Source organism: Talaromyces rugulosus, chromosome V, assembly GCF_013368755.1.
Source record: "Talaromyces rugulosus chromosome V, complete sequence".
Lineage (NCBI taxonomy): Eukaryota > Fungi > Ascomycota > Eurotiomycetes > Eurotiales > Trichocomaceae > Talaromyces > Talaromyces rugulosus.
The window spans coordinates 2,120,315-2,132,604 of NC_049565.1; the positions used below are offsets into that span (position 1 = coordinate 2,120,315).

General features: G+C 48.5%; 4 protein-coding genes across 4 annotated transcripts; 1 reads left to right on the plus strand and 3 right to left on the minus strand.

Annotated features, from left to right (window-relative positions):
* Window positions 1-1,395: 1,395 nt before the first annotated feature.
* Window positions 1,396-2,295, plus strand: TRUGW13939_09283 (uncharacterized protein; the record flags this gene model as incomplete). The annotated part of the gene is made up of 1 exon (XM_035492408.1): window positions 1,396-2,295. The coding sequence occupies one exon, from the start codon at window positions 1,396-1,398 to the stop codon at window positions 2,293-2,295; it is 900 nt and encodes a 299-aa protein (XP_035348301.1).
* Window positions 2,296-2,359: 64 nt separating this feature from the next.
* On the minus strand, window positions 2,360-5,102 carry TRUGW13939_09284 (uncharacterized protein; the record flags this gene model as incomplete). Its single annotated transcript, XM_035492409.1, has 6 exons — window positions 2,360-2,551; window positions 2,622-3,370; window positions 3,432-3,638; window positions 3,712-4,132; window positions 4,744-4,814; window positions 4,898-5,102. The coding sequence occupies 6 exons, from the start codon at window positions 5,100-5,102 to the stop codon at window positions 2,360-2,362; spliced, it is 1,845 nt and encodes a 614-aa protein (XP_035348302.1).
* A 328-nt stretch (window positions 5,103-5,430) lies between these two features.
* Window positions 5,431-9,336, minus strand: TRUGW13939_09285 (uncharacterized protein; the record flags this gene model as incomplete). The annotated part of the gene is made up of 7 exons (XM_035492410.1): window positions 5,431-6,392; window positions 6,453-6,591; window positions 6,645-7,299; window positions 7,355-8,122; window positions 8,174-8,410; window positions 8,472-9,099; window positions 9,159-9,336. 7 exons carry the CDS (start codon window positions 9,334-9,336, stop codon window positions 5,431-5,433), a joined length of 3,567 nt encoding a protein of 1,188 aa, XP_035348303.1.
* A 666-nt stretch (window positions 9,337-10,002) lies between these two features.
* Window positions 10,003-11,240, minus strand: TRUGW13939_09286 (uncharacterized protein; the record flags this gene model as incomplete). Its single annotated transcript, XM_035492411.1, has 2 exons — window positions 10,003-11,002; window positions 11,071-11,240. 2 exons carry the CDS (start codon window positions 11,238-11,240, stop codon window positions 10,003-10,005), a joined length of 1,170 nt encoding a protein of 389 aa, XP_035348304.1.
* Window positions 11,241-12,290: the final 1,050 nt, after the last annotated feature.

Sequence of the window (12,290 nt, forward strand, 5' to 3'; positions counted from 1 at the left end):
CTTGGGAGCTATTACAAGAACGCCTCCATATGCAGTTTAAAAGCCAAGTCTAGGGCATTCTCGTGTGACATTGAGTACAGTTTTGAACATTTCATTATGTCTGCAGAACTCCGAACATAACACTGTAATGGTAATTACCGATTATTTAGGGCCAGCGAGTGAGTGAACTGCTCTGGATATTTCTATACATGTGTTTGTGGGGATTCAAAAACTTTTCGTTTCTCCAAGTTGCAAGATTAAGCTTTTTGTACGCTAGTTAAGCATTTGCCTGGCTCCTTGAACCAGCAAGGTTCAGCTCAACGACCGTGGTACACGTCAAGAAACCCCCTGATATGAGGCTTTTTATCCGCGGTTGGTTTCCGAGAGTCCCGAGAACAGCGGGGTGCATGATTTAGGAGCAGTTGAAACTAAGATAAATCCGGAAAAATCCAACAAGAACCAAAATGAGAGCAATAAAATAAAATAAAATAACAAAAAGCCATGGGCATAGCGAGTTGCAATTGGTCGCAACCCCGCGCAGCATACGCGGACGGTCAGCGCTGAGGAGAGCTCGGTCGGTACGATACAACGCAACAATACAACATAAGTGAGCTTTCATTAACATTATTATTTAATGCACTAATCTTGCATGGGCGTCACGTCGACAGTCAATTACTTTTTTCCAGCAATCGTCCATGGAAGAAGATGTCACCATTTAGATCTGTTCTAAAGAATTGGCAAGAGCCTGCCGGTTCCGACATAAAGACGCAAACACTAGTGAATTTATACGGCAACAATATTGTTATCTAGAACTTATGGTGAAATTGTCTCAATATATACTTGGTAATTACTCCATTGTCCACATCAATTGGTTGACGTACATCCATCACTCCAAATTAGGCACTCGAGAATCGCTCATGACAGTCACTTCGTGAATATTAAACATTACTTTGTTTTTACAAAGCACGAGCTTATGCTACCACGTCAAGCTGATTAGAGGTATGAAAATGCCCTGCCAAGAGCTATTCTGTATACATGTGGGTAATTCCCCGTGGATTTCATATGGTACATCTGAAATATCATTGGATGTTCTTTCAAAAGCATAATCGACATCATATAAAACAGTGGAATCTTGTGGTCGGCAAAATCAATAAATAGCTAATTCAACGTTATAGGCTGGGACATCAATCCACACTGGAGTTTCCGGAGGCATCTCGATATAGCCGGCCGAGGTGGAGATCGGCCGATGATAAACCGGCAAGTCACTTACAATGCCGATCGCGATCATATAAAGCATTAATCTTCAACCAGTCTGGTTGAAGAAACACTTATACTTCATGTGTATATATATATATATACAATTGACAATACATATCGCTTTATATCCTCCAGAATTAACTATACAGAACTATCAAAATGGGCTCCTTGAGTACACCACCACTGGTGACCGGCCACGATGTTCGCCTTGCAGCACGTAGAAACGACTGCATAGTGCCAACCGCGGGGCTTGCCCAGGGCTATCTACAAGCAAACATGATCGTCTTACCCTCACGCTATGCCGCCGACTTTCGCAGTCTCTGTGCACGCAATCCTGTTCCCTGCCCACTCATCGGAGAATCATTGTCTATTGGACAATACGATGCTGTAAAATCCTCTCTATCTTCTTTATCATCATCATCCAAGAATGAGCCCGTATCGGTGATTCAGACAAAGGATCTTGATCTCCGTCGAGATGTCGGACGGTATATGGTCTATCGCGACGGCAAACCCACCAAGACCGCCTGTCTCGATATTTGCGACGAATGGACCGACGACCATGTTGCTTTCTTGATTGGCTGTTCATACAGTTTTGAAACAGCTTTGCTTAATGCCGGACTCACACCTCCGCATATCAGCGCAAACAGCAATGTGCCTATGTACCGAACCACCATCCCGCTGTGTCCAGCGGGCGTCTTCACCGGGTCAACGTATGTGGTCTCACTGAGAGCTTATAACTCAACCGACTTAGCGAAAGTACGAGATATCACGGCAAAGTACCATGCAACACATGGAGAGCCCATTGCGTGGGGGTGGGATTCGTTAGAAAAACTCGGGATCAAAGACATTGGCAAACAAGACTGGGGAGATAGTCCGGTTACCCAGGATGGCAGACCCTTGGCAAGCTTAGTTGGATCGGACACGGTGATCCCCGTATTCTGGGGATGTGGTGTCACACCTCAAGAGGCTGTTATGAGGGCAGGACTAGAAGGCATTTCGATGGGGCATATGCCGGGACACATGTTGCTGTTGGATTGTGTAGATGATGATATTATATAGAGTCGTGTATGAAATAATTAGTAGCTTAAAAAATGCTTATATTCATCACCAGTAACCTCAATGATCAATAAACGGCCCTTTTGTATACATGAACCCGGAAATTCTTCGGCTTCACAAACCAATAATTCTCCGTCTCCCATTCTTTACTTGCCGATGTAAACTCAAAATCAAAATCCCGAACAAGCACTGGGATCACCTTGGCCATCTCCAGTGCAGATATGTGTCTTCCAATGCAAGTACGGGCACCGAGTCCGAACTAGCCAGGGTTTCATCAGATATACATTCCACAAGTGATAATATCATTGATGGTTACGGATATGACTTACCGGCATCGACATTTCATTCATTATACGAAGTTTAGCCTCATCTTCATCGAGCCACCTTTCAGGCACAAACTCGTTCGGGTTAGTGAAAATGTTTGGGTCGTGGTGCACAACCCAGCTGTTTGTGCCAACAATAGTGCCACCCGGAAAATGAAGTCCTTCTAGTTCGACACCACCTTCTGGGACCACACGCCAAAGAGGCAAGCCTGTAGCAGAATGCATGCGCAGTGATTCTTTAATAACCGCTTGTAAGTACGGCAACCCTTGACTTTGCTGAAAGGTAATTGTTTCATAATTGTGACTTTCCCCAGGGCCACCATTGCGTGTGGCATTATCAATTTCAAGCCGCAATTTCTGTAACACACGTGGATTCTTCATAAGTAGATAGATGGTTGCCGACAGGCTTATAGCAGTTGTATCAAACCCGGCAATCACATTGCTCTGCGCCATCATAAACAAGTGGTGATCACCCACTTTGTCTGGATCTTGTCGGTGCGCCCGGATCATCTTGGTCATGAACGGTTCTTGGGATAGCTCCAAGTCGACTTTTTGTTCTTTGTGCTTGGTAATCTTTGTAAGGGCAAATTGGCGAACAAAGTTACGGCCATTGGACCCGGAGCCACCAAGATGACTCGTGATTTTGTAGAGTAATGGATGCCATTCTGAATATATCCCTGCTAGCGTTGAGTATCCAGAAATCGAGCCAACGGACTTTATAGCGTCTTCGATATCTTCACCGCTATCGAGGAAGCCTACAATAAAACATCAGTATAGGAATTCAGGATACATAGCATCAACCTCGGCAAAACATACCAAAGCGCTCTCCATAGGTAATACATCCGATAACGTCAAAAGCATAGCATTGAAACCAATAAACCAAATCTATATCTTCTCTTCCCTCGCCTTGCGCAAACTCATCGAGTCTGTTAATGAACAGATCCACGCATCGCTCGACAAACGGTTCGTAGCTAACTAGCGAGCTCAGCGAGAACATCGCTGCAAAGCGCTTCTTTGTTTCCGCTACATTCAGTTATCAGCTGTTTAACTTATAGTATACATCAAGTGATGTATTACAGATAGATCCAAAATATACCATGTCGTTTCATATTCCTATCAGGGAACAGCGTCCACTGACTTGGGTCAGGATGCGCCCATCCATCATACCAATCCGACTTGGCAAACTTGGAACCAGGCGCATATATCTTCCTCATAGATTCAGAACCCGTACAACTATACCAGTTTGGCGCAAGCCGAACCACTGCGCTGTCATACTTGTCGTGCAAGTTGATATTGTCCCACTCGAAATGGCCTCGCCAGACCCGGTAGAAATACCAAGCTCGCGAAAACCGAGCCCAGAAGGGACCTGGCACACGGCGCAGAGGCGATGCCCACTTTTGATAGACGAAAAACAGCAACCGAACTGCTAGAAGGATGGTGGTTATTTGTAGCCAGGCGTACATGTTGGGAGCTTTCGATCTGGGGTGGGAAATGCTCAACCTGGTCATGTCCTCTTCCTATATGATTTCTCAGTCAAAGTAAAAGCCGATGGTGACTGCCGTCATATGTGTGACAGAAACAACCTTTGGGTCCGTTCATTGTTCAAGCCTATCACCGTTGATCCATCTCCTTCCGACCCCGCGAACTAACATCACATCCGGGGTCATACTTTACGGAACGCAATAAAGCTTTTTTTAAGCCGGCTGTTTTGCGAGGTTAAAAAATCCAGCTGATTAGCTGTTGAACATTAAGTAGAAAGTTTTTATGATCCTAGTTGTTATCCATTGTCTTTTCTCTTATAAAACAGCCGGTTTGAATTTGGTTTACTTTATTCTACTTTCCTTTTTAATGGCGCATAGCGCCCCCAAGGTTGTAATTGGAGAATAAAATAGATCGGGTACTAATAAAACACAAAGAAGTATGATCCTAGAAGAACAAAGAGAAAACAGAGTACTATGATATAATTCAACTATGAAGGCTGCCACTTGGCGACGCTTGTGCACATCCATGCGTCTGGAAGAGTGGGATCTTTTTTTTTCTGTACCGAAACTCGGCAATTAGCATAATTTTCTTCCATATACGGATAAAATGTGCAAAAAATCAGGATCAGTAAAAGTTCAGTACATACCGGTGTATAGCAGCACCAGACATCGGCTGCATACTTGCATTCCACATTCTGGTTTGGAGGGACTGCCGTGCCTATATTAATCAAAAGCTCGCGTTAGCCTATGCGTCTTTCAACGAAAATAGAGAGAGAGAGGGGGGGGGAGGAATGAACTGACAATTGGCCGCCTCTATAAGCTTCCCCTCGTCGAAAGTCCGATCAATTTCTTTCTCGTCACAGCAGTATGCCTGTTGCGGAAGACCCGAGCCATCGGCTGCGAGTGAGCAATGCCATGGGCCTAATTTTGGCGCGGGTTTGCTTTGAGCATGGCTTGAGGTTATGGCGAGAAGGAGGCCTGTGAGGAGTGTGGTTCGGAAGTACATTTTTGAAAGACTTTTCTTTTTACAGGTATGACAAGGGAAAAGAAAATTGTCTATCAAGTTAAAAATAAAATTGGAAGATTGATATCGAGAAAGCAACGGCCGTTTAATATCAATTTTTATTTCCTTTCTATCCCTTGTTCGCGTTAACGCGTGATTAGATTATATAGTTAGAATGTGGATTTTTCTTGCTATGTTTCGGACCAGCCCTGTCTGCCCCCGTAATCACTCAAGGGGGAGAAAGGAGCGCCACAAAATAAAAGAAAACGAAAGAAAAAAAGGAAGAAAAAGAAAAGAAAACGGGATGAGGTATCAAAGTCATCATGTACTCTTATCGTAAATCATTAGTCGTGTCCTCACGCTTCTCACGCCTCTGCCGTTCATATTCCAACTCTGCCAAACTCTGTCGCTTGACGTACTCCATCACCATGTCTAATTCGGATTTATCTCGCTGGAGGTTTTCGATATAGCTCGCTTGAGACTGTGCTAGCGCAGCTTGCAAATCAGGATCCGCAGTGGCGTCGGCCTCCGTTGCGCGTGGCGGCAATGCTGGAGGTTGAGGTCGCTTTTCCACCTGATCGAACCCATCTGCCGCAGAAGGAGATTTGATGTGCGAGCTGCTTTCTGAAGGGGAATCTAACATTGACTTTTCGTTTTCTGCTAGCACTCGTCTAGCTTCGCGGATACTGGCATCTAAAGCGCGTTCGTATGCTCGTTGTTCTTCCTCGCCTCCATCCTCGGCAGCCTGCAATTCAACCATGCTCGCCCGCAGTGCTCGTTCAATCATTTGGTCCTCTGTGGCGTCTCCATTGGATGTTTCGTGCACTGAGTGCAGAATTGCCTCTTCATACGCAGGCGGGAGGGCCGCTGAGCTGGGTTTCGCCAACCGCGACGGTGAAGAATTGGCACGACCGCGGAACAAGCCGCTCAGTGCTTGTCGGCGCCGGGCTCTATCTGCTGCTGTTCGTCCTGTTTCTTGGCCTTTGTCTACTTCTCTGGGCTGCATTTCTGCTGACGCTGATTCCGACACCGTTGTCGTGGCTCGCGGACCAGCAGTACGGTCATTAAACTTGCTTTGACTGTGCCGTGCAGTTTTCTTCTTCACAAACTCGGTTTCGAAATATTTCCAGTTTCGGAAAACACTTTCCCTCTCTTCAACAGTAGAAGAGGCTGCGTCACACACTCCTTGAGCGCATCGTGAAGCCATGATGTAGTTTTCTACACTCTCGCCAAACCGCTTTTGGACTTCCTTGTAGATGCCGCTCAACGTGTAGCCAGTCAATCCCCAAATACCTTGAAAAATGTGTCAGAATTATCTTTCCCTTAGTGCAGATAGTATTCTAGGGAACATACCACTGGCCGGCTTTAGTATTAAGCCACCTATTCCTTTGCTGAAACCTTTAATGGCCCCCGCAGCGCCCTCTTTCTTCGCACCCTGCATTGGCTGTGTCGCGAGACCGGAAATTCCATCGTAAAATCCGTATCCGAATTGCTATATCATTTGAGCATCTACACATACCAGTAATCAAATGAAGAAAAACTTACCCTCCCAGCTGCCTTTATTCCGCTTTTAAAACCTGTCACCTTGGGTGATTCACGCACAGTATCATCGTTGTACATCAAAGGCGCATTGTGGAAACCCTTGGCTACAGCCATGGTAAAATCAGCAGGGGCTCTGAAGCCCATATTGAAGACTTTTGCCGCCGACTTTCCGGCAGAGATAACCGAATCCATATCCATTTTCTGGGCCGGACGTGTTTCGGTCGTGGCGGTCGTGGCGGCCGTGTTACTAGTGGCAGTTGTACAAGTACTGGGTGTTTGCGAACTCGTCGTCATCGATCGACCACGCAAAGACGTTTTCTCAGATGTTTTGTCAGAAGCGTCTGAGCCTTTCCGTGACGCACCCAACGTGGACCGTTGAATGACCTGGGAGCTAGATTCAGCGACCAACTTTGTGGACTTCTCATCTTCCACGACTTCTTCGGTATTTGAAGCAGGGGAGGCTGCTCGACTGTTGCGCTTGCTACTACTTTTGGGAGTTCCAGGGCGGGGATTCCCTAAGTTGAAACCACGTTTGATATCGTGCGATAGATCTGCGAAGCCCATAATGAGCCCTTCAATGTTACCGAGCAGAGCCACACCTCCTCCGATGACCGGGTCACCCGGGTCAGCTTCAGTCATATACTCTTTCGGTCGGTATCTATATCAAAGTTAGAATCAAGTACAATGGAGCATAAAAGGGGCTCGACTCTTACAGCTTTACATCTTCCAACTCAACAAGACCCTCTGTGTTAAGGACATTGAAAGCCAGAGCGCTCAGTTTAATTCTGGTCCGTTTGAGGCGAAACACGGCAACTCGGTCAGGGGCTAACGAGCAACGCATCACGTCAGTCTTCAGCTGTCGCTGGAATGACAGGGCGCCCTCTTCAGTTCCTTGCTCGCCTCTAATCTTAGCACCCAACTCTGCTGCCTTTTCCAATGTCGTCGGCTCCAAGGCCATGTTGATGGCAGCAGCTAGTTTTTCGGCGTTCAGTTGCTTGTATGGAATGGGATCAGGCCCTGCACCTGCTTTAGCAATCATTGCGCCCCAGAACGGTTGATCACCAAAAAAGGGAATGACTGCAGTGGGACGACCCAAGGCTATACCAGCGGCAGTTGTACCGGCTCCTCCATGGTGAACAACACACGAAACACGCTGGAACAACCAGTCATGAGGACAGTTCCCGATCATGTAAACGCTTTCGGGTATACCAAGCTCTTCAGCACCAAGACCGCCCCATCCTTTCGACACCAGGGCCCTCTGACCAGTAAGACGGACGGTATCAAAAATCATCCGTGTCATCTCGTTCGGGTCATCGACTACAATGGATCCAAATCCGATGTATATTGGTGGTGGCCCGGCATTAAGGAATTCTTCCAAGTCTGCTGGAGGAGTGTAGTCGGAAGCAAGAGACAGGAAGTAGAACCCAGATATGTCAATGTGGTCGCTCCAGTCATTTGGCTTGGGAATCAGCGCGGGGGACCTAAAGGGATTAGTATACACTGGAAGCTAGACACCCAGGGCTCACACGTACCAGCAATATGTGTACGGAACCCGCATGCGCGGAATCATTGAAGGCGCCCACAGAATACTAATCGGCTCCAATCCCAAGCTTTTCTCGCGGAATCGATTGATGATATCACCCAATCCTTGCCAAGTCAACATCTCCACCAGAGCGTAAGTCACGTAATTGCTGATACCGACATCGGCATTCGACCGACTGATGCTAGCGAGGGGATGCGGAAAGGCCTGCGTAGGTGACCACGGCATGCTATATTCACGTAAATCAGCACACTTTACTTCAAATTTCTAGACGACGAATAACAACATACGTGAACATCATGTGCAAGGGAATTCCTAGTTTCTCAGCGCAATGAATATGAGCAAAGCTAGGCGGGTTGGCAATGATTGCGTCTGCAACAAACGGCGGCGACGCGCCATGGAAATTGCGTAGATCGACATCTGCGTCGGAGACGGGCACGCCAGTACCATCTCCCGCTTCAAAGCATGACCTCCAGCAGCCGGAAATAATTTCTGCAATTTCGAAACGACGTTGGCGAATATCACCGCTTTTGAGGGCGTCCATTCCGGGCATGAGGCCGGGGTTTTTGACCATGAAAGCCATCAACTTTGCCGGATCGCCACCAATGCTGAAGAACTCAAGCCCATTTTCCCGCACAAACTGTTCAAAAACCGGATGCGTCGCAAGGCGTACTCTATGACCATGAACACGTTTGAGAACCTGGCCCAACGCAATGAACGGCTGGACATCGCCCCGGGACCCAACCACATGTATGACGATATTCAGGCGCGGCAGTCTCTGATCGCGTTCTCTTTCCAACGACAGGGGAACATATGGCGGCGGTTCCTCGTGTTTGGGGCATTTAAGGGCTGGGAGTTTGAAGATAGAGTGCAGCCACGGGGTACGCTCGTTGATGTCGACGCTGACTCGTCCGTCGGCTGGAACAGGGTTTGTCAGAACACAGTCGCATAAGAGAGAGAACAAACACGATACTCACCAGTAATGGCTGCTTGTGTATTCAGACCGGCTCCGGTCAGGTCCATTTGCCCGTACACATTGCTGAACGCGGGGCGAGGCACTTCGCCGATAGAGAGGTCGTCTTGTGTGGGCTGGCGAGACAATTCATCGTCTGGCGCCCCCTCGGGATGCAGCCCCGATGAGTTTTGTGCAGCCATGAAGATATTCGGCTGTTCAAGAGGAGATATTTTAGTCAATCATGTCTAGCTCGTTCCTATCGAGATAAGCGTGGAGGGGCAAGAAAAGAGCAGATTAATAGCACCCAAAAAAAAGAAGGGTTCCTCACGTGCAAGCTGCCAAGAACGAATAAATAAATCCTCTGTGGCTGAGCAGGGGCGATTGCAGCTGCAGATTATTGATGGGCCGTTTCACTTTCTACTCGTGGCTTCTAGTCGATAAGAGGAGTCGCCAGAGCAAAACAAGAGCTATGACGGCATCGCCGATCCGACACCGTGAATTCGGCCAATCGCTGCTGCTGGGCGGGGACTGTCAGAACTATCAGTCTTGGTAATAATAAATTAATCTTATTGTGTTTAGCTGCGAATTTTAGGCAGATTCATTATTTTCCTAGTGTTGGTCTTGGTGGCTATTCCCCAGTCTGGAACATTCCGAGAATAAGGTCTAGGGAATGACTGGTCTAAATCTAGTTGAGATAGTTACGATATCTGTCTGAGAAGACAAAAAAGATCTTGGTGTTCATTGTCGCTAATTGAATTATTTATATGTGCAAGAAGGGTCTATACAACATGCCCGCAATAACTCTCGTAAGAGTACTAATACTCTGGACATTTATGCAAGCGCCGATATAAAAACAAGGATATCTATCATGACTGCTTGCCACTGGCAGCGTTGGCCGCCTGGACTTCCTCTTCAGAACTCATGATCTGTACTTTGATCGCACCGGTCTTTGGGTTTGCTGCCGTCTCAAACGCCTTGAGGGCATCGTCGATGGCGAAGCGATGAGTGACCAGCTTCTGCAGGTCAATGACTCCGTTCTTGACCAGCCGGATGGCCTTGGGCCACTGGTTGGCGTAGCGGTACTGGTACTGGAGGTCGATCTCCCAGGTACTGAGGCGCATAAAGGGCATCGTCATTTCGTTCTTGCCCACACCGATGACAAACACCTTGCCGCCGAATTTGACACTCCAGATGGCCGAGGCGACACTGCTCTCGACACCAGTGCATTCCACGGCAAGGCGGGGACGGATGGCATCCACGGCGTCAGCCTTGCCATCGTTCAGGGCATCCAAGATGCCAGCCGCGTTCTCTTCTGGGGTCTTGCCGATTTGCACCTTGTAGGTGCGAACATTAGGAGCCAGCTCCTTGGCAAATTTCAATCGGCCCTCGTCAATGTCGGTAATGACAATGGGCGACGCACCAGCAGCCTGGACACAGGCCAAGGTCACCAAACCAATAGGACCAGCTCCGGTCACAAGCACGGGGTCACCCAGACGCACGTTGGCACGTTCAAGGCCGGCGAGGGCGACACTGAGTGGTTCCAGCAACGCGCCGTTCTCGAAGCTCATGTCGCCGATCTTGTGGCACCAAATAGCCGGGTGGTTGACGTAGCGACGGAGGAGTCCGTCAACAGGAGGAGTCGACAAGAACTCGACGGCCTCGCAACCGTTGTAGCGTCCGGTCAAACAAGGTTCGCACTTGTTGCAGATGATATTGGGCTCAATGGCGACCCGGTCTCCAACATTCAACGTCTTGACATCTGGGGCGACGGCGAGCACGACACCAGCGGACTCGTGGCCAAGGATGTGATCTCCCGTTACGATCATAGGGCCGATGCAGCCGGCGTGCCAGAAATGGACATCAGATCTGGGATTGCGCAAGTAGCAAGTTAGTATCAACACCGTAAAATTTCTAGACGGGAGATAAAGGCATACCCGCAGATACCGGTGCTTCTAATCTCCACGGTCACCTCGCCGGGCTTGAGACCGTCGCCCTTCTGGACCTCCTCTACGGTCGGCTTTGCGTCGGCCAACCACAAATCATGGTTGGGGTTGGTGTAGACGCCAATGTTAGGCTTGGACGGGGCGATGGTCTCTGTAGCCATGGTCGCTGGTCAGGGTAGCAAGACGTGCTGCGAAGACAAAAAAGGCGACTGGGAGAAATGCGCTATGGTTGCAAAGGCGAGAGAGATGGGCGAGGAGCGGACTTGAATAAATACTACCACTATCAAACTGCGACACTCCAGCGCGGGCGATTGGTGGAGCTGGTACATCATCTGGACAAGCAGTAGCACCGTGACAATGTCTTGATTGGCCTCAGCAGCGTCTGGAAGAGGGTCCAGCCCACCCAAGAGGGCAGTCCAATGCATCCATAGTGGGATGTTTTCTTTTTAACCGCCGCAGCGCGGGGAAAGAAAAATTGCTTCTCCCCGTGGAGCCCTGGCTGGGGCCGCCACCTTTGTGTGTTCCTGGTCGGGTAAATTGACTGATGCAAATTGATGCATAAAATACATCATTCTTGCTTGTCTCTATTTCGCTGTGTCTCTTGATCTTTTGTCTCCTCGTCTGGTCTTCACGAACAGCCTGGCTGGTTGCATGCTGATCGCGGGGCAGCGCCGCCGTGTGTCACTTGACACGCCGCACTGCCAGCGCATCTATCGATTAGATGGCCGGTAAAATGAGGCACGGCTGGACATGGCCCGCAAGACGGGGGCTCGATGGGCCTTGGAACTTTTGAGGCGCGAAACTGGAAGCGAGAAAGCGTGGGCGACGTCGAGGACGCTCGGTTGAGTTGAGCCGGTTCGGTTAAATTCCGGTGGGCCTAGCGGCTGCGGTCTGATTGGCCGGGCATGATCTGTACAATAATACTAAACGAATAGTTAGTAACATGATAATCATTTTAATGTACATGATCTATTAATAATAATGCATCTTATCCGCAACGGCGTGTCGATCAAGTCTCAGGCCCTCCTAACTATATAAGCATAGACAGCGAGGCCCGGGACGCTTACGTTGCCGGATATCGGCCCAGCAGCACCATGGAGTGGTCCTGTTTCGAGCAACCATCCGTAAACAACAATGGTCGACTGAGAATAATCAGGAAATGGCTACAAATAACCAGGTCATAGCTAGTGAGAAAATATAGTCTCTTAGCG